This window comes from Aspergillus brunneoviolaceus (genome assembly GCF_003184695.1).
Source record: "Aspergillus brunneoviolaceus CBS 621.78 unplaced genomic scaffold BO95scaffold_86, whole genome shotgun sequence".
NCBI classification, from domain to species: Eukaryota; Fungi; Ascomycota; class Eurotiomycetes; order Eurotiales; family Aspergillaceae; genus Aspergillus; species Aspergillus brunneoviolaceus.
The window spans coordinates 26,899-48,834 of NW_020290816.1; the positions used below are offsets into that span (position 1 = coordinate 26,899).

The 21,936-nt window shown below is 40.0% G+C and overlaps 5 protein-coding genes across 5 annotated transcripts; 2 read left to right on the forward strand and 3 right to left on the reverse strand.

Annotated features, from left to right (window-relative positions):
- Positions 1-434: 434 nt before the first annotated feature.
- Positions 435-1,576, reverse strand: BO95DRAFT_278349 (uncharacterized protein). The gene has a single exon (XM_025581627.1). The coding sequence runs from the start codon at positions 1,479-1,481 to the stop codon at positions 606-608; it is 876 nt and encodes a 291-aa protein (XP_025437534.1). The 5' UTR covers positions 1,482-1,576; the 3' UTR covers positions 435-605.
- Positions 1,577-2,740: 1,164 nt separating this feature from the next.
- On the forward strand, positions 2,741-4,623 carry BO95DRAFT_485762 (putative MFS transporter; the record flags this gene model as incomplete). Its single annotated transcript, XM_025590425.1, has 4 exons — positions 2,741-3,135; positions 3,192-3,744; positions 3,797-4,362; positions 4,609-4,623. The coding sequence occupies exons 1-4, from the start codon at positions 2,872-2,874 to the stop codon at positions 4,621-4,623; spliced, it is 1,398 nt and encodes a 465-aa protein (XP_025437535.1). The 5' UTR covers positions 2,741-2,871.
- Positions 4,624-5,322: 699 nt separating this feature from the next.
- On the reverse strand, positions 5,323-6,998 carry BO95DRAFT_507515 (uncharacterized protein; the record flags this gene model as incomplete). The annotated part of the gene is made up of 4 exons (XM_025591257.1): positions 6,461-6,998; positions 6,075-6,105; positions 5,548-5,598; positions 5,323-5,484 (listed from the first exon to the last, which is right to left on the reverse strand). Exons 1-4 carry the CDS (start codon positions 6,949-6,951, stop codon positions 5,323-5,325), a joined length of 735 nt encoding a protein of 244 aa, XP_025437536.1. The 5' UTR covers positions 6,952-6,998.
- A 1,411-nt stretch (positions 6,999-8,409) lies between these two features.
- BO95DRAFT_374092 (uncharacterized protein) lies at positions 8,410-12,024 on the reverse strand (the record flags this gene model as incomplete). Its single annotated transcript, XM_025583084.1, has 3 exons — positions 8,410-10,571; positions 10,620-11,610; positions 11,659-12,024. Coding segments are annotated over 3 exons (3,519 nt in total), but the record flags the coding sequence as incomplete, so codon positions are not given.
- Positions 12,025-12,596: 572 nt separating this feature from the next.
- BO95DRAFT_468202 (starch binding domain protein) lies at positions 12,597-19,632 on the forward strand (the record flags this gene model as incomplete). The annotated part of the gene is made up of 4 exons (XM_025589348.1): positions 12,597-12,698; positions 12,751-13,302; positions 13,361-13,882; positions 19,624-19,632. 4 exons carry the CDS (start codon positions 12,597-12,599, stop codon positions 19,630-19,632), a joined length of 1,185 nt encoding a protein of 394 aa, XP_025437538.1.
- Between the last annotated feature and the right edge of the window lie 2,304 nt (positions 19,633-21,936).

Genomic DNA, 21,936 nt, shown 5'->3' on the forward strand with positions numbered 1-21,936 from the left:
CTCCCTCAGCCTTACAGGGCTGGGTGGCAGCTTGTCATTGGTGCTTGCCCGGCCGACCGCGTAGGCACCGACATTCCTGGGCCAATGGGCGCGGGACGTGCGGTCCTAGTGCTCCACTATGCTCGCTTTGATACAGGTTTGTTTGGATGCTCCGGTATGGGTTGTATCGGGATTACAAGAGGGGTATGGAACGGTATTGAGGGTGTTGTTTTGATTAGCACGTGTTCCGTGCAGTCCGAGCCCCTCTTAAGGCTGAGTGCGTAGGTCTACTTGGTATGTAGGAGAGGAGCGTTGGCAGGATATTAAGGGTTCTGTGTTACTGAGGATAACCTAATAATTTCTAGGTGATTGTAGGATAATGGCTCAATCCTGTGTTTAGCGATTCACTCCTGAAAAGGGTTTCTTTTGTTTCTAAATTTTATCACAACATGAGACCTACGAGAGAAAGGAAAGACGGAGAGGAAGAAACCATAATTGAAACACCAGATCTACATCATAGACCTGGCTAGATGAGTTAGATTGCTAGGTAATAAACGGCTATGCGAACAAGAAACCAGTTCTTGGTTCTACAACCAAGGTCAAAAACCCCCGATCAACAGGGCAGCTCACGGCCTCCACTTCTCCAACCACCGGCGCCGCCGCCTATAATTCTTGGCATGCTCCCCCTCCGCTGGGGGCATCCTCTCCTGCAACCGCCGCCACAAAGCCGCGGAGACAGTCAAGGAGACATACGAATCCTCCCTGCGCCTCAGGAACTGCAAGAAGACACACGGGACATTCGGCTGCTGGCACGGCGGGCACGCGGCCATCGCCGCGGCCATCTTGTCCAGCTCGTTGTCCCAGTGCGCCTCGATCTCATGCCCGACGTTGCGGACCACCAGGAACACCAGCGCCGCCGCGTAGACGTGCGGCTTCAGCATGTATACCGGGTGGTACGTGGAGGCCAGGTCGGCGGGCCCGCGTCCCGGTCCGCCCCGGTGCGCGGTGGCGCGCGGCGTGGGCAGGAGCGAGTCGCAGGTGCACATATACAGGGAATCCCCGTCGCCGCCGCCGCGTTCCTGCAGGCGCGGGATCCACCACAGGAGTCGGGACTTGCGGTACAGGTGCAGGTGGTGTTTGTCGTTGACGATGATGTGCGCGTCTGGGATGAGGGTGCCCTTTGGTCGCGGGTGCGGGTGCCAGGGGCAGGGGGGTGCGGTGCGTGTGCTGGTGGCGTCGTTAGGGTCCGGCGCTTGACAGCAGAAGTCCAGTCCTTCGGGTAGGGTGGACAGGGCTTCTACGGCGACGGCGAAGAACTCGTCTTCGATGACGTAGTCCGCACTGGTGATTGTTAGCTGCAGGCCCAGGTAGCCGAAGACGGAGTCGCCCCAGATGACGTGGGGGATGTGCAAATCGTCCAGGATGTAGGATGTCTTGGCTTCGGTGGATGCTAGCCAGGTGTGGGTGTAGGGCTCACTGCGGCGCGGCGCGGTCGAGTCCATGGTGCTTGGTTGTGTGTTTCGTGGTTGACCTGATGTGTTGTCTTGAGCGATGTTTGTCGGCAGTTGTGGCCAGCCTGCTGGTGATTCTGCTCTATCTTTTGGAAAGTGATCATCATGATTCTTATAGATGTCGTGGCTTTGTGCGTGGGGGCATGGTGGATTGAAATTGTCTTTCAGTTCATTCAGACTAGATGGAGATTCTTTCAATTGTTGGTGGACTGAGTGAGCTCTTCATTTGGTTTGAAAGGACGATGAGTTGTTTGACGGCAATTCTCGTGAAAGCAAGTCGTCCTTGTCTCTGTCTGTTGATGTCACAGAGAGAATCTGCATTCCTCCATGCATCACAGCTGACTTCGAAAGCAGTCCTTTTTCTGTGGACCCAGACTGGTGACTATCCCAATCGAGGGTAAGTAAACCAAGGCCTGGCAAAACATTTCATGATAACTTCAGATGCCACTACTATACCATGTCTGATCGACGGATCTATCCGCGACATCAAATTAAATCTCTGTTGCACCCTATGCCTATACGGGAGTTCTCCACATGATTATGCTTTGCAGCACAGTCGAAGTCAATGCTCCCTAGGGCAGCGCATTGCACCCAATCTCCCAAATGCATAACGACAGGACCGGATCCACTCACACTCTCACAATCGGATGATCTGCAACTGCCATTCCACTCCGCAAACCCAATTCTCCTCTTGACTCAGAAAAAGGTACACAATAACCTCTCAAGCTATGTATACCATTGGACAACCGCATGGTTGACATGACCGATGGATCGCCGATACATCTCCGCCACGAGGCTTGGCGTGGCTCTATCTCGGGATTTGATCGGGTTGCCGAATTATCCCCCTCGTTCCCCTTTCGCCCCCCTCGCGGCTTTTGTCCTGACCCAAGCGGATGGCACAACGCACACTCTAGTTCCCCCCATCAAAACCCACGTTGTCGGTTCTCCCCCTCATTGCCGCCCCACTTCCGGTTTTCTTCACGCTGAATAAAGCAACCGAGCCTCCACGGTCCAAGCCCGCCATGGAAAAATTTTCTCTCTTCCCCTCACAGGATTGTAACTCCCCCTCACGGGCAACAATTGAGTCAGGCAATTTTCAAAGTAGAATTGGGGTAGAAATGCTGGTGGTCAAGAATATATACGTCCTCAATGCCTCAATCAACAGGGACGGGTCGAGACCTGTTCTAAGTGGTATATGCAAGCGTGCTATCGGTGTAGGACAAATTAAATGTCAGTGATCTGCATTGTGAGTTGGGTCTAGCAGGGATATTTTATATACCAATCAGGTTCATGCATTCCGGTCGATTGGATCTGCATTTTCTTTTGTGGAGAGTTGCAGGTCACGTGCAGTGACCGCACCTATACATCTCACCGGCATCAAATGAGTCCTCCCACGGCAATTGATGCAGTCGAAGAGGGAATAGATGGATCCGACACCTCTTTGGGGAAGTCTGATCATGTCGACCCTGAACACCCTCAAAACTGGGCCATGGCCAAGAAGGTCCGGACGATCATCATCCTCGGCCTCATGAACATCTTGGGTACGGCGGCCAGCAGTATCTTGAGTCCGGGGCAAAAAGAGATTATGCGAGAATTCAACATCGACCAAGAAGTCGCTATCCTCACGACAACATCATTCCTCGTGGTATGGTTCTGCTCCCATGATATATCGATGCGTTGGGGAAACTGACCGCAAATTAGGGCTACATCTTCGGCTTTCTCACCTTCGGACCTTTGTCCGAGAAGTTCGGCCGCAAATGGCCGCTGATCATCGGCGTCACCGTCTCCTCGCTCTTCGAGCTGATGCCCGCCTTGGGCAACAACATCACCACCATCCTCCTCGGGCGCTTTTTCGCCGGATTGTTCGGAATCTCTCCCGTGGCGGTAATGGGGGGAGTCGTCAGCGACTGCTTTGCCACGGCGCAGCGGGGCACCGCAATGGCGATCGCGGTCGGACTGATGTTCTTGGGCCCGACGTTCGGCCCCGTATTCGGGGGCTTCATCGTGGCTTCCTCGCTGCACTGGCGGTGGACGATGTGGGTGATTATCATCTGCGGGCTGGGCCTGTCGCTCATTGCTGTGCTGCTGTTCCCAGAGACATATCCCCCGATCGTCCTTGATAGAGCAGCAGCAGCAGCAGCCGAAAAAAAAGACCTTGAAAGCCCCAGCATCGACAAACCACTGGATGTCTCCGCGGAGAAGGAGAGCTTGACCCTCGCGCAGGTCGCGAGACTCTATCTCATCCGACCTTTCTGTAGGTTCCCGTTTACCTCTACAACAGCACAACCCTCACTAACACGACGCAGGGCTAATCTCCACCCAACCCATTCTCTTCCTTCTGACCCTCTATCAATCCATCCTCTACGGCATCCTCTACCTCTTCTACCAATCCTACCCCTACACCTACGGCGACCTCCGCGGCTGGCGCACGGGGCTCAACACCCTCCCGTTACTGGGGATCAACGTCGGCGTCGCCCTCGGCGCCCTCGCGATGATCCTCTACAACGCCCTCTACTTCCGACACCACTGCCACGACCCGTCCACCGGCAAATTCATCCCGGAATCCCGCTTACCGCCGATGATGCTCGGCGCGATCTTCATTCCTGTGGGCATGTTCTGGTACGCCTGGACGGCCAGCCCGGCCATCTACTGGGCGAGTTCCGTCTGCTCCAATCTCTTCATCGGGTGCGGGATGTACCTACTGTTCATCCAGGGGTTTAGCTATATTGTGGACTGCTACACGGCGATGGCGAACAGTGCGCTGGGGGTCAATGGCGCCATGCGCAGTGTGTTTGCGGCTTCGTTCCCGCTGTTCGCGAGTCAGATGCTGCACGGGTTGGGGGTGGCAGAGGCGACGACGGTACTTGGGGCGGTGTGTGTGGTGTTGGTCCCGGTGCCGGTGTGCTTTTGGTACTGGGGCGGGAGGTTAAGGGTTTGGTCGGAGGGGAGGGTGTTCGGTGGGTAGATTAGTCCTCGGTTGTGGGGATCTTGTGAAGGTCTTGGTGGTCGGAGTGAGAGTTCAGGTTTACGTGTTGGACGGGGTTGTCCATTCATCTTCTTTCCTTCGAGTTTTCTTGCGATGCATTGCATACTGGATTATACAATATACCCCTCTTAGACTATAGAAAAGTAATTGCTGGTTGCAATTATTTAATACCCAGTTTTCATGAGAGCTATACAGATGACAAGGTCGTTAGCGGGAAGAGATGTATCTTTCATGGCAATGGGCATCAATTTCAAATCTACGTACAAGCTATTTGCCCACCAGGTGATAAGCTCTCATCCCAGCATGCTGTTGAAGCAAGACTCCTGTCTATCTAGCGTGACATCGGCCCTATTGTCGGACATCTAGAGCGGGGGGTTTATGAATCACACAGCCCATCCCCGCTACGTAGAAATAGCTAGTGACGTACTCTACCTAGCAAATCTGACAGACGGGATAACAGGGTGGAGTCGAACGGGAATGAGCCTCGGGATCTATGTGGGCTCTGTGCGAATCCCGTCATTAACCCGGGAGGTCTTGTCAACCAAACCCCGTCGGGCATCGAAAGACAATATCCTGTATTCAAAGTATACACTGCCCGGAAGCGGGAGGCGATCGCTGCGCCGAAGCTTAGGGTCGCGGCTTTGGCCAACACAAACACCAGTGCAAAGTCAATTGGGAGCGCGCATTTGTCGGACAGCATTAATACTGAATGCGCTGAATGCACTACGGCTACCCAGTCTCTGGAAAGGAATTAAAGGGATGTCCGACGGATATTGCTTTTGTATGTAAATGATTGGCGTGCAGGTACATGATCCAAGCTCCAAGCTTAAAAAGTAGGGCCTCTGTTCAATCAATCTTGTCCAGGTCCATGGCCAGCGCCTGGCGACCATTGAGCTGCAGGCTCTGGTAGTTCTTGTTGATCTTGGCCTGCCTCTCGGCCATTTTCCGGTACACCTCCGTGGCCACCACAGTGACGAGCTTGCAGGAGCCCTTGGCCTCGAAGATCGCCTTTTGGATGTCCAGCCTTTCCCAGATTATCTGAGGCTTATACTATAATTTCTATCTTCTTACCTCGTATCTACGCCCCTGACTAGATGGAAACAGACTAGGATCCCGCACGGTCTACAAATACACAACCTCGGCTTTGAATCCGGAGGTTATTATCCATACGAATTCCTGCCAGCCACAGAAAAAAGAGGCTGTTTCACCAAGTGAGCTGGCCATATCTATTTTCTGTTCTCGCTTGAACCCACTCAAGCACTACCCTGTAGGTACCATGGGGTTTCGAACAATTGGAGGAGATTGATAGCCTATAAGCAGGCATAGGAAACAGGAATAGACCTCCCAGCACACCGAGTGGGGTCCCTAAGCATTAGACATAATACTTTACAGAGCACGCTAATTGTCTTTCCCAGTCGAAGCTATTGCTCCTGGAATACTTATGATCTAGAGGGATTGAAAGAATAGATTTTGGATCAGGAGGCTAAAGGGCGACTGCACAGGAAGCCATAGTGGATTTAAAGAGGTGAGGAACGCGTGCTCGCTGATTGCGTTACGCACAACCAACGTTAAGTAGAAAATCCCCGACCGGGGCTCACGTCTGAAGCTTTCGGCTGAGGTAGATTAACACTATTTCAGCATCATAGCAACGCTGCAACAATTTCCGATAGATTTCACCTCCAAGGGTGCTCTCAAGACCCAGTGATATGCACAATTTGAATGTCACATGGCCTGAATGGGGCCTACGAAAGAGAGATCGCGATGTGGACAGTCAACCATAGCCCGCGCTCCGTCAGTGCTTGGGCATGACAATCCCCCATTTCAAGCTCGACCATGTTCACTGCCATCTTCAGACCAAGCGGCTTTCTCACCCTGAGATCCCAACGATGTCTGCTTCACCAATTCCTTCCGCCAAGAGTTGAGTAATAAAGCACATCTACTGCGATCAGCATACACACCACTACAAGTAGGCGCAAGAACTCACGCAACCACAGAACAGGCCCACCCAAGCCAAGCAAACGCCACGGCCGCGATGGACGCGGCATCCTTTCGATATTCAAGGGGGACCCCGTCGCTATGGGCAGCCTCATCCAAGTATATAGTCACACGCGGCCCGACACTATCCCCGAACGACACCACCTTCGTCGCCGTGATAATGGTCAAGGCGATCGCATTAGCGAAGCCGATGAGACTTGGAACGACCGAGCACACGATCAGGACTCGGTAGGCAATGGTGCACCGGAGCACTTGCATGATGAGTATAATGAGAAGGATCAAGGATGACAGAAAGCTCGAGCATATGCTGTAACTAGCTGCCCCGATGTAGGCATTGTCGTGGATTTCGGCTTTGGGGACGAGACCCAGAAGGTAGCTGCGTTGGTTGAGGTACTCTGCTAACGTGGCCGCTCCAAGCGCAAAGGTGGCGATGTTGAAGGTAATGGCTAAGATCAGGACCAGAGCTGTGAGTCGGCTCATTGTCGTTTGAGGCGAGGAAGATAAACAGACCTATTTGCTGCTTGGAGAGAAGATTAGGGCCGCAGTTGGGAAAAGACGCGGTTTTAAGGGACCCGCGGCAAAGCCTTCTCTGGGTGATCGGAGATACGCCGCCGTGCATTTCTAGCGTCGGAGCAATTTCTTCTGATGTATAGCTTTAGCTTGACGGACTAGCGATCATAACGTCCAGAACTTTATGAAAGATGGCATTTGAGTGCCTCGACATGGTCCGACCGTCCCGCATGTTATCAAGAATAAATTGCCACAAACGCCATATGTTCTTGAGATAAATGAGGTTGAGACCGGTGATAATCAAGCGAGATAACAATCTAAGTCCTTTCTACATTTTTGGCCGCGGAAATACCACGCTGCCAACCAGTCAAGCAATCAATCCACCGGACTAAAAGTTAGGGTTCCCTCGCAAACCGCCCCCAAATTCGGCAATCGAGCCCCGCTGCGAACTAACCAGCAGCGGGTTTACTCTCCACAATGAGCCGGGCCGACACCTTTGACCCTACAGGCTCATTGGCGAGAATGAGAGTAGAGATAAGATGACCTGCGCTACGTAGAATCACATGGCTTCCATAGGTCTGGAAAAACGAATTTCTCGCTATAGAGAATGGCAATGCATTCGAGTCGGTGAATGGTACGACCAGATCCCAGGTGCCACACCGAGCTGGTGTATATTTACAATAATCGGACAATTCATTTAAAGGAGCAGAGCAGTTGTGAATATATATGGAGATCTTGTCAGCACCCATAATGCAGGATTTCGGCTGATGATAGACCCCAGAAGACTGCTAGGACCCGCCCTTCTCTATTCGAAGGCTCCGCGAGAAAGTGATCGATGGACATCGGAGAGCCCTTCACAATGACAAAGCCTTGCTCAGGAAGTACTGACGAGAAGGGGATAGAAAGCCAGGCATGATCAGGGGCGCAAACCCGAGCACTCGCTGTAGCTTGCTGCACCGACGCAAAGCATCCCGGACAAAGATCTGCTGCGCAGACCCGACATTTGTTGCAGGGAGCGGAACTGTCATATTCTTGCTTACAGAAATCACAGAACCAGGCCCACGGAAGAAGCCAGTCATCTGGAAGCGTGGACTCGAGGCTGTCCTGTGGTGCATCGCGGATTGCGTGAAACAGAGAAATAGCGTTGGCGTCGTCATCCGCCGCGACCAGAATGGTGAATAGCTTGTAGAAGGCATCTGCTCGCCAAGCGGGGTCAATGTCTTCGAGACGAGCGAGGGAAATCTTGATATACCCCCGGAAGTACGGCCGTGCCTGCTCTGCGTCGCCATGACCCAGGTGCCAGCGTCCCAAGTATAGGCCGGCTTGGTTCTCGATGGAAGTGTCGCGGGTGAGGGGTACCTCCCTCAACCATCTGGCTAGATTGGTGACTTCGTGCAAGAAAGCTCCGGTGTCTTTGGGGTCTTTCAAAGCATCCACATAGAGTTGGTATGCATAGGATGACTCGGTGACTGACCTCGACTGGGTCATCTCCCAGTGACCGTCCATGTCCACGCGGGGCAGACTGAGAATCTGCCTCCATATAGCCTTAGCATTGTGGGGTTCGTTCATGAATCGACTATACAGTTGGGCCAAGCAGACGTCGAGACAAACCACAACGGTAGACCGCAGATCCTGCAACGCAGCTGCCCTTGCGTGTCGATATCGATCCGCCAGCCATTCTAAAGACCCCATGGCGTGGGCAGCAGTCGCACAGGCCTCGAGAAAGCGACTGTCCGCCCTTCTGTACTGGATGAGGCAGTCATCCAGAAACGTCTCAGTATGGTGCTCAGGTTCACAGTCCATCGACCTCAGCAAGCGCACTATTTTCCCATAATTTCTATATGGGGGCATGGTGAGTTGGTAAACTAATGCTTCGGCAAGTTTGCGAATCCGAATGCTGTAGGATCCCAGCTGTAAGCACGAGTGGAGCCATGTTGCAGCCTCGAGACAATCGCCTTGTTCGAAATACAACTCCGACAGAGTCAATCGCAGCCTTGACAGACTGTGTGGCGACACCAGCATGTCAAGATCGGAGTCCTCATGGCCGGGCTCCTGCTGTTCGAGAAGTGACTTCGTGTACAGTTTCTCGGTTTCGACGTAAATGTCGATTGCTTCGCTGCGCTTGTGTTGTTTCAGGTAAATTCGAGCAATGTCCAAACTGGCAGCGACTGATTTCGGTTGCAGGCTCAGCGACATCTCCGCATAATGTTTTGCATCGTCCAGATGCCCTAGATTGGAGAGGCAGCTCCCGACCCTTTCATGCCACAGCGCGTCTTCTTCCAGCTTCGTCCATCGAGCGGCCTCAAGCACGATTTCTGTACTGGGCGTCTCGCGCATAATTTTCACATCGCCGTCTTCGGAGATGATTTTGACCGCCCACAGGAGACGGAAGCACTCCGACGCAGTCCAGGCGCTCTCCTTCAGCCAACCCTCAGCGGCATATTCACCCATGACTGAGAAGATGCCGCCCGGCTTTTGGCGACAGGATGACAGCCATTCTGTAATCTCGTCATCTCCTTGGTCGGCTGAACATGATGTATCATTCAAGAGACCTTCGATGAGGCGGTAATCCCCAGCAGCGAAGAACTCCCAGTCATCCGGGTTCAGCCAATGTACGCAGTCAGGAGCTGACAGTAGTCTGCGGAATAAAGATGTTATCTCGCGTTTGCTGTGTGGATCGAGCTGGTCGTTGCTGATCAGATGCCTCAGATAACTCAGCCACTGATTCTGCGCATAAATAATAAGTGAGACCCTTCCGTCCTTGTTCTCATCCTCCGCAATGCCGTCTTGGAACAGCTTCAGGCAGCGTATTAGGACCTGGGTCCGCGCCTCAATGATATTCACACCAACAGGCACAGAGCCAGAGCTATCGCGCACCTTTCCGTAAGCGGGATTGCGGAGGTACTCGCCGATCGATGCATGGCGGAAAACGACACGAGTGGTCTCCTTGTTGGACTGAAATTCGAGGAGATCATCGCTCGTCCGACCCTCGGCGAGATAGGCTGCGACCTCTGCACCCTGAAGGTCGGCTGTAGTCAGGCCATCGTCTCGAAGGAGGAGAAAGAACGAAGCGTATTGTACTCGGAGCATGGTCTCAAGGTCAAAGACTCCATCCCCGCCCGGCGAATCGTACTGCAGAATGTAGTCCAGCTGACGCAAACTCAGTGGAACATCTGAGCAAGCCAGCCATGCAAGCATCGTGTTCAAATTCTCCGCTTCTTCTGGGTCAAGTTTCGCGCTGAAGCCTCGCAGAACATGCTCCAGCATCTCATCCAATCCCCTCGGGGCTCTTTGCAGGCTATCCAGCATACTGCTCGCTCGCGTCTTCCGGCTCAACTCGCGCAGCATCAGGTCGGCCCACAGAAACATCCCTTGGGATTTTTCGATGAGTTTGTCTTGGACTTTTGCTGAGAGATCTCGAGGAATGCGACTCAAGATACGAGTTCGTCGCATGGTGGTTTCGATTAATGCTCGGATGTCAGCAGAGTTCTTCGCTGCGTCAACGTGAATGCAAGGTATGGTGTTGATCGTTTCATTGAGCTCAGCGTAAATCTCAGGCCTTCCGACTAGTAGAATCTTGATCTGAGAGGCTATAGATGGTCAGTCTGTGAAGAGAATCGGCTTGTGCGAGTACTCACCACTCCCGGAAGGTAGATCTGACAGCAGCTCGAAGAACTGCTCCCGATCCGCCTGAAAGGCTTCGTCGAGACCATCCAATACAAGGACCACCCGACCAGTTGTTCTTCGCTGCACCATATAGTGCTGAGTGTATAGCAATCTCCACGTACTGCGAATAGTCTTGATATCATCTGGAGAGCTGAGGTGGGCTTCAAGATATGCCTTGTACGCGGCGTTGTTAAGGTAAACCTGGTGAGCGCAATCCCGCAGTGCCTGGCTGAATGACTTGGTCTCAGTGTCACTGTTACTGAAGAAGAAATACGCGATCGAGCCACCGCTGCTTCCGCTCCCAGGTTGCAGCTCGTTTAGAAAGGAGATAACGCGTTGCGAAAGGACCGATTTCCCGCTGCCCGGACTCCCACAGACAGCCAACATCGGTGTCTGCCCCTCATCAGCTACCCATTGTCGAAACAACGGTTCTGCAAGAATCCAGTCTGCCGTCCCCGCCACCCTCTTCTTTGCCAGACTCTGATACGCATCGGCTGGGTGTACCGAGGGCTTGAGAATCTCCCGGATGGCTGTCGGTGATTTCTCCTGCCTGGCCGACGACGCTGTCACCGTCTCGCGCACCTTGTGCATTTCCTCCCGGAACTCATTACGAAAATTCTCCTGTCCCAGGACTAATACCCCCAAGTCATCGCTGACCTGGTCCATCTGATGCGCGGTGCGCTTCGTTTCCGCCCATGTCTCCGCCGCGACCAGCCGGTTCTCACTCTGGCACAGCTTCTCCAGTTGGTTGAGGAGACCCTGCAGCTTCTCATCGCGACCCAAGACCGCGTTCTTCGCGAAGGCCAGAGTGCGACCCAGCGTTCCACCCCAGATGATCTTGACGGAGCGACCAAAGACTTCCAGCAGAATTACGAGGATAGTCACCAGCGTGCTGCGGAGCTCGGGTGTCGCCTGACTTACAGCATAGATCTTGAGCCGTGCGAGGAAGTCCTGTTTTCCTGACTCCTGTCAGGTTCCGATATACCGTATCTCGGAGGATCGGGTGCAGACCTTGAGGGTCTCGATGAGACCAATAATGGAATCATAGAGCGACGATACGCCACGGGCAGCATCAATCAACAACGTCAGGGCGGCAAAACATGCAGCGCTGGGCGGAAATACCACCGAGGTCCCCGTGGAGATGACGTTGGTGAGTGATTCGATCGGTTGACACAGTGTACTGAGGTTGTGGAACAGCACAGAGCGCTTCTCCCGGAAAGAGAGAAAGTCGGTGTTTCTAGCGTCGAGGAGCAGGAGCAGGTCGTCAGCTGAAGCGGGGTTGGGAAATGCGGGGCTGTCGAGGTCATGGCCTGTGATGGACTTGTAGCGCGCTTTGGCTTGATCCCAAAGGTAATCAAAGTGTTCTGGTTGGGCCATGAATCAAGATTTCTGGTCGGGAGTTAGGGCTAATGGAGAGCAGGGTAGGGAAGGTAGGGCTGTAAAGAGAGCAGAAGGTGAGTGAGTGAGCGAGTGAGGGTGAATGCAGTGAGGGGTAAACTTAGAGCATCCCATGGGTGGCGGGCGGCTGATCCCGAAGCTGACTAGCGTGTCGGTATGTGACAACGCCATGCAGAAATTAGTCTTGGTCAATTCTTGCTTAATCTGTATGTAGATGCTTGCTATGCATGCTTCATTGTACCTACATATCTAGTTCACTTCGCTTAGGCTCGATAACTCGATCATCTCCGGAGACGACTGGTGCCAAGACCCGAGTGTACATTCTTCAGCAGCTTTACTTTCGGTCAAATATCGGCGTAGCGAGCCTCCAGAAGACCTCATTTGCTGGTATCTCCTTTACCAAGACTTCCAAGACCCGGCTAGCAGCGGCCAAGGCCCGTGCCGAATCGGGATGTAGGTGACTCTAAGCGAGGAACAATATGCCTATAAAGCACCACGTCTCTTCAGGCATTTCTTGATCGCACTGCAGCCAGCTCAAGAAGATAACAGCCATGAAGAGCTCTTCTATCCTCGCGCTCGCCGGGTTGCTGACCTCCGTGGCCGGCCATGGCTATCTCACTATCCCATCTAGCAGAACCCGACTAGGGTTTGAGGTATAGCGCTCCCCTCTACTTTTCTGTCCTATACTGAGTGAACGGAACGTAGGCTGGTATCGACACATGCCCCGAGTGTGCTATCCTCGAGCCTGTTACCGCATGGCCAGATCTCGAGGAGGCCCAGGTTGGCCGCTCCGGACCATGCGGATATAATGCCAGGGTGAGTGTCGACTACAATCAGCCCAGCGACAACTGGGGTAACTCGGTCGTCGCGACCTACACGGCTGGGGACACCATCGAAGTGCAATGGTGTGTCGACCACAACGGTGACCACGGCGGCATGTTCACCTACGGTATCTGCACGAACCAAACACTCGTCGACCTCTTCCTTGACCCGGATTATCTGCCGACCAACGACGAAAAGCAAGCTGCTGAGGACTGCTTCCTGGCGGGTGAGCTGAAGTGCACCGACGTGAGCGGCCAGACGTGCGGCTACAACCCCGACTGCACGTCGGACCAGGCCTGTTATCGCAACGACTGGTTCACATGCAATGCGTTCAACGCAGACACGAACCGCGGCTGTGAGGGGGTGGACGGAGCAGCGCTGAATTCCTGCACGACCACAATCGCAGGCGGATACACTGTGACCAAAAAGATTAAGGTGGGTGGACTCGTGCATCTTCTCCATCAAGCAAATACTAATACTGGGAGCTATCTAGCTTCCCAACTACTCCTCCGACCATACCCTGCTTCGATGGAGATGGAACAGCTACCAGACCGCGCAGGTCTATCTCGGGTGCGCCGATATCGCCATCACCGGCGGGTCAGGCTCCGGCTCCTCCAGCTCGTCATCATCTTCGAGCAGCAGCACCAGTAGCACGACTAGCAAGACTAGCAGCACGACTACGAAGACCTCCAGCACAACTACTTCCGCGACCTGCACCGCCGCTACCAGCGTTGCGGTCACCTTCAACGAGCTGGTCACGACGACATACGGCGAGAATATTTTCCTGACCGGATCGATCAGCCAGCTGAGCTCGTGGGACACCTCCTCCGCAATCGCACTCTCGGCCTCCTCGTACACCTCCTCCAACCCCCTGTGGACAACCACGGTCACGCTCCCCGCTGGCACGACTTTCGAGTACAAGTTCATTAAGAAGGAGTCCGACGGGACGGTGGTATGGGAGAGCGATCCGAACCGGTCGTACACTGTGCCGACCGGCTGCGCGACTGCGGCAACGGTGACTGCCACTTGGAGGTAGAAGTGTCTATCAGATTCAGGGCCGATGCAGACATGTCGGATGGCCGTGACCCGCGACATGGAGATAGACCTCTGTGCTGTGGGTGAGTTGGTCGAACTAGGTTCTACAGTTGAACCTATATGAAGCAAGCAGTTTTCATACTTTCGATACCAACGTACAAAACTCCTGTCTATAGAGGTGATGAGCCTCTGAAAGTAGTGACGGCTCGGTCTACATCTTGTTTTTGATGTGTAGATGCAAACCAGCACACGTGGCAGAGCCTAGAACAGGATTCATTGACAATCGAATGCATTCCTAATTATCATTGTCTAACCTAATAACCACTCGTTCTGTAGTATAATGGTTTGGTTCATTTGTCCAGGGTACTTGCAGGATGTAATACAAGCCTAAGAGCAACTGGAACCTGTCTAATGTACTTAGGGCGCGGCCGGAAAATATACATCATAGCAGGCCAAGGGGGTCTGTATAGAGCCTTTTCTACTGTTAATAATAGTAGTATTTAGTTATAAAGAGTGATTATTAGTTATTATACAGTTGTAATACAGTTACAATACAGTTATAGTATAGTTAGAATACAGTTATAGTAGTAAAAAATAGTTTTAAAATAATAAATATTGTTATATAATAGAAAGAGTATATTATAGAACTGTATATAACTAATATTAAAAATAGATTATTTAATAATTAATTTTAATACTAATAGTTATCTTAAATATTATAGAAGTTTCTTATAGTTTATTTTTATATTAAATTAGTTATTTTTCTATTCTTTAACTATAGGTTAAGAAGTAATAATAATATTATTAAGATTTTTAAATATATAAAATAATATTTTAAAATATAAAAATAATAGAAATCTTTATAATATTTTATATAAAGTTAATATTCCATATATATTATATTAAAATTATTAAGGTTAGAAAAGTATAAATAAACTTTTATAAAAAATCTAATATAAATACTTTTTTAATATTAGGATTAGGATTTATTAGAGCCTATTTACTTAAATATTTAAAATAAAAAAGTATTAATAAAAGATCTTTTTAAATTATTTATAAAGATTTTATAAGAAGAAATATAAAATATTAATAATTAAAATAGTATATAATCCCATAAGAAAAATAAAATAGAATAAAATAATATTAAATAAATAATCGATTATAAAGTAGATAGAAACTAATAAATATTAATAAATATAATATAAAAAATATAAAAAATTATAAACTAATTATTTAGAAATCTTAATATAACTCTAAAAAAATAATATTATACTATTATACTGGATTAGAATATTTTAAGAATACTTTATTAAATATATTAATAAAAATATCTTAAAAATTTAATTTATTAAATAGACTCTTAGTTTTTTAAAATCAAGTTATCTAAACAGAATATATTTTTTAATTATAGAATTATATTTATTCGGTAGAATATAATAATTTAAAAACTATAAATATAACTGGTAAAGCTTTAAGATCGATTAAATTTAAATAAAAAAGTTATAATTCTAAATACTATTAAATCCAAGTTGCAGAAACTATTAAATCTAATTTATTTAAAAAAAATAGATTATAAGATTATATAGCAAGACCTGATCTGTCCAGATCTTATAAATTCTAAAAATAAAAGTAAAAGTAATTAGAGTTAAGATTCTAGATAATAAAAAAATTATTTTATATTTATTTATATTTTTATTCTTTATTTAATATATTATAGTTTATTAATAGCTTATACTTTATAATAAATAATAAAAAATATATTCTAATATAAATATTTGAAACAGTAAGATTTTAGAATTATTTATTTTTTAAAATTAGTAGTTTATCTATAAACAGTTAGCCAGTTATTTATATTATAGAAAATAAGATATATTACTATTAAATATAAATTTTTTTAAATCTTAAGATTTAAGTAATAAAGTAATTATAATAAAATACTAAAAAGCTTTTTAATTATATATAATAAATCGGAATATTATTAAGATTAGAATAATATAATATATTAAAGTTGTTAAAATTTTTTAAATAATAACAGTACAGATCCAGATAATATATTCTAATAATAAACTTAGTTTAATTTATAGATAAAGTATTAGAAGTAAAACTAAAATATATTTAAAATATTTTTAATAAAACTAAGTTTTATTAGTTTTATATTATAAGACTAGTAAAAGTAGAATAAGTACTTATTCAAGTTCGAATAATATTTATATTTAAAAATATTTAAGTACTGGCAGACGAGACTAATAAATAAATCTAATAATTTTTTAAAATACTATAAAATATTTCTTTATATTTTTTAGATTTAAAATTTAAAGTATAAAATTTTAAAAACAGAGACTAAGACTCTTCTAATCTAAATAAAAAATATTATATAGTCGACTAAAAATAAGATTTAATAATAATATAAGTAATTTAAATAATAATAAATAAAATAATAAACTTTTTAAACTAAGAAACTAAATCTATTTAATAAATAAGAAAAAACTCTTTATATACTTTTAGAATAACTTAATCTTAAAATAATATTAACTGTATAAAAAAGAGTTAAATTTTAAGTTATATCTACTATTTTTTAAATAATAGTAAATATAATATCTAAATTTAGTACTATAACTTTAAGTATTAGAATTTTTTACTTATTAAAATATATTACCGGTAAATATAATAATAAATATAATAATAACTGTGCGTACTCTATAAAGATATATATAAAATTTTTAAAAAAAAATTTAGATCTTTTTTTAAAATATTTAAATATTATTTTCTATTTTTATACTATAAGAACCCAGTATTAGAATAAAAAAATTATTTAAATAATATTATTTCTGGTAAGTTAATTCTGCTGGAATAAAATAAAAAGTTTTTAAAACTTTATATATATTTTAATATACTTTAAAATTATTAATAAATAGTAGAAATAGGATTAATCGGATATTAGACTGCTCGGATAACTACTAAAAATAGCTATATTTATAATATTTAATTTTTAATTTTATTCGAAGAAAATATATTTTAATATATTATCGAAACTTGCAAGTAGGTAAATAAAGTATATAAAAAATAATAATTAAATTATTATTTAAAATAGTCTAATAAAAGAATATAAAATTAATTTATTTTAAAACTAATAATATTAAGATCTCTAAATACTCTTAATATTTAACTAAAAAGTAAGAATAGTTATAATCTAGTTTAAAAAAACCAGAATAGTTTTTACAAAGTCTAAATAGTTAGTATTATTCTAATACTAATTATATAGTTAGAATAATCTAATTACCGGTAAAAAAGAATATTTGTTTATTAAGTTTTATAAAAATAATCTAATTATATTAAACAGGAACTTTATAGTCTTAGAGTATCTTATAATTTATTTAAATAAAATTATCTAGTAGTAATAAATCTTTATTAAAAAAAAATATATATTTATTAGATATAATTACTAGAAAGAACCCCTATATATAAAAATATTAAAGTTTAACTAGATTATTAGAGTACTTAGTTATTTTAAAATATAGTTTTTTCTAGCCAAGCTAAGATAATAAAATATAATAAAATAGTTCTAAAAGATTATATATAATTTAGAATTCTTTTAGAATTTTCTTAATAAGATTTTTTTTAGATAATAACCGAGAAGAGGACTATATTATTAGATTAATATTAACTTTATATTTTTTAGTTAAAAGAAGAAGTAAGAATTTTTTAACAGCTTGTTTAAGAATATCCAGCTTTTTTAAAAAAGTTTAAACCAAAGAATTATTAAATAACTAAAATATTTATATTAAGCTAGTATAGTTTTCTTAAGAAATCTCTGTACTAAAAGCCCAGATTTTAAAAATAAGAAAAAAATTAGATAGAGAGTCTGTAGATAAAATTAAAAGCTATTTATAAAAAACTAATTTAACAGACTTCTATTTATTATAGGCTTAAGATAAGAAGAGTATTCTAGAAGAAAATATAACCTATTTTAAGATATATATATTTCTATTAAATAAATATTATCGGTATTATTAAGAGAGGTATTATTAAGAAAGATATTATTAAGAAAGATATTATTAAAAAAAATATTATTAAAAAAGATATTATTAAGGAAGATATTATTAAGAAAGATATTATTAAAAAAAATATTATTAAAAAAGATATTATTAAAAAAGATATTATTAAGAGAGGTATTATTGAGAGAGGTATTATTAAGAGAGATATTATTAAAAAAAATATTATCAAGAAAGATATCATTAAGAAAAATATTATTAAAAAAGATATTATTAAGAAAGATATTATTAAGAAAGATATTATTAAGAAAGATATTATTAAGAAAGATATTATTAAGAAAGATATTATCGAAAAAAATATTATTAAGAAATATATTATTAAGGGATATATTATCAAGAAAGATATTATTAAAAAAAATATTTAAGTTTATTATATATTAAATTATTAATAATATATAAAATATTAATAGAAGAAAGACTTGGTATTAGTCTAATACTAGAATATTCTTACTATCAGATTTCTGTTTGTTAAATAAATAGAAAGTCTTAGTTTCTAAATAAATAAAAAGTTAGTTGAATTGTAGATATAATAAAAAAGAGGATATACTTAATAAAACTATCTAACTAGATATTTTGATTTTTAGACTATTAGACCAGCGAAAAATATAAAAGCCTGATTCTTTTATTTAAGATATATTTTTAGCCGTAAAAAGAATTAATATATAAAATAACTAAAAAGCTTAAAGTAATAGAATAAGAGAAAAAGACTACTAGTAATATAGTATCTACTAAAAAAAAAAAATAGAGTTTATAAAAAAATAGAATTAAATCTTTTTTTTTTTAATAAACTATATAATAATAATAATACAAGTTAGATTACTATTATAAAATTAATAAAGATATATTATTATAAAAATATTAATAAAATATTAAGTTTAAGAATTATAAATATTAATTTAGAAGTAGAAAAAATAGATATAAAATATATTTACAAATATCTTATAATATATTTAAAAAATAGACTTATAGTATTATACTATTAATTAAGATTAAGATATATTTATATATTTTAGTATACTAAGTAGTAATACTAGTAATTAAAAAAATATAAAAATATCTTTAAGTTATTAATTATTACTATTTAATATTATTAGTAAGTAGTATTAAGAATAGTTATTATATTCTTTTTAATTATAATATTTAAAAAAAGTTTATTTATTTTATTTATATATTGTAATATGCTTTTCTAAAAACTTATTTTTTTAATATAAAGTTAAAAAAGATAATTTTAATATTTTTATAAAATAATTTAAAAAAATTGCTGTAGAGGACTACTAAAAAAATATAAAAACTATTTATTTTATTTTCTAGATTATAAATATATATTTTATTTTTTATATAATTTGTATTTTTTATATATACTATAATTATAATATAGTTATTTATTTTTATACTTTATTTTTCTATACCCAAATCCTTATATTTATACGAAAATAAAAAAGTAAAAATAAATATACAGTTTTTTACTAGACTTAACAAAGCAGTAAAATAAAAAAAACTTAAGATTTTTAATAAAAAGCTGCTTAATATAAAAACAGCAGATAATATTAATATTCTTAATTTTAACAGTCTTAAGAATCTGTAGGAATTTATTAGAAATATATTATTATTAAAAATCTTTAAAAAAAAAACAGTAGTAATAAAATATATATAAATAAAACTAAAACAGACACAGTAGCAGACAGTTATATTTTAATAAAAAATTTTAATAATTTTAGTATAGTTTATCTTACAGAACTTTTTATATATATTATATAAATACCAAAGTACGAGTTGTAGCGGAACTAGATATTAAAATTTTTAATTTTAAAAAAATATTTTTTATTAATCTAAAAAAAAATTAAGTATTAGCTGATATTTGCTATTAACTTTTTTACAGACAGATATTATAAATATATTATATTAAAACTAATAATTTTATTATTAGTTTTTTTAATTTTATAAAGCTAGATCAGAAAATACTAGAACTATAATTTAATAATAATAATATTAGATATAAAAATATATATATAGTACAGCTTAAATATAAAATTAGCTTTAGTAAATAAATTAATATTTAATAATCTAATATTTTTAGAAATATTCTATTAATTTTAGTTAGAAAATTAATCTAATAGTTTAAGTTAAAAAGCTGCTTAATAAAACTGCAACTTAATAATAATAATATTAGATATTAAAGTATATATATACTAAGTATAGCTTAAATATAGAATTGGTCTTACTTAATAAATAAATAAATAAAATTAAATAATAATATTTTTTTTATAATAAAAAACTAAGTTTAAGAACTAATCGAAAAAAAAATAAAAAAAAAATTAGATATATTTTTTAATAGTTTTTTTAAATTTTAAATTAAGCTTATTTTTTTATTCTATTTTTTAAGCTGTATTAGAGGCCTTATTAGAATTACTAATATTAAAAAGATTATATATAAAAGAATTTATAGTTATTTTTTTATTTAGCTTGTTATTTATATTAATTTAATTCTAATAATTCTAAATCTGTATATCTAAAACTGCTTAAAAAAAATCTATAATAAATAGTTTCTAAAACTTTTTATATATATATAAGCTGTTAAATATTTTTATTAAATACTTATAATCCTATTTATATATCTAAATAATATAGTTATATTTTTTTTTTTTAATAATTTTAAATATTAATTACAGTTTGGTATGCTGCTTTGTTAAATAAGCCTAAGTTATAAGTTAAAATATATTATTTAAGAATCTAATTAGTTAATTTATAATAAGAAGATTAAAGATTTTTAGATTTATATTTAAGCTATTTTTATTTTAATTTTAAGTAGTTATTAATAGAAACTGCTTTTTATACCCAGATAAAAATATTTACTAACCAGCGAATTTTATAGATTAAATTAAATATTTAATATAATTAGTTAAAATTATTATACTATTTAATATAATTTTTCTACTTTAAAAACAGACAGTTAAACTATTTATAAGCTTATTACTCTATAAAATATAAGATTCGGAATTTTTATATTTTAAATAGTTTTTAAATTTGTTTTTCTATTTTTTAGTATATTAAATAGCTTGGTTTTAATTTTTTAAATATTATTTCTATTAGCTATTAAAGTTGGAAATTATTAAGACTTAAAAAAAACTACTAGCAAGTAAATTATATTAACTTAGTCTAAGCTTTAGAATTTTTTAATTATTATTAGTTGTGGCTTTCAGATTTTAATAAAAAGATTAAAATCTAAATAATAAAATCTAATTTAAACTAGAATAAAAATAAAAAATCACTTTTAAAAAAAACAGAATTATAAGCAGTTTTAGATATTTAGATATTTTAAATAAAATATTAAAATTTTTGATTTTCTATTTTTAAAAGTTCAGAAAAGTTTTTTTAATAATTAGAAAAAAGATATAAAAACTCTGAATCTAATAATAAATATCTTATTAGTCTAGAACCAGATAATACCGGATTTGATTAAATAATTCTTTAAAAATTTTCTATTTTTTTAATTTATTATAATATACGCTGGAAAGTAGATTATAATATAATTAGAAAATTTTAAATTTTTATTATAGATTTTAAAAACTAATCTTACTGCTGAGATTAAAATAATTTATATAGATTAAGCTCTTTTAAAAATTTTAGAATTTAAGAACTATTTTAAATAGACTTTTTATTAAAAATATAAATAAAAGCAGTCTTCTATCTTTTTATTTTCTGTAATACTAGCTGATTTTAAGCGTTTTTTAGATTAGATTTTTTTTCTGACTGTTATAACTAATTAGTACTATATACTGTTTAGCTAAATATTATTAAATATTATATATCTATATATATTCTGATTTTTAAGAATTATCTATATATACAGTATTAACTAATAATTATAATCTAAAGTCTAAACTAATTTTAGTATAGAATCTAATATTAAAATAAATAAGATATATTTATTTTATTATATAATAGATTCTAGTAGTTAGACTGTCTCTTTTTAATATTTATT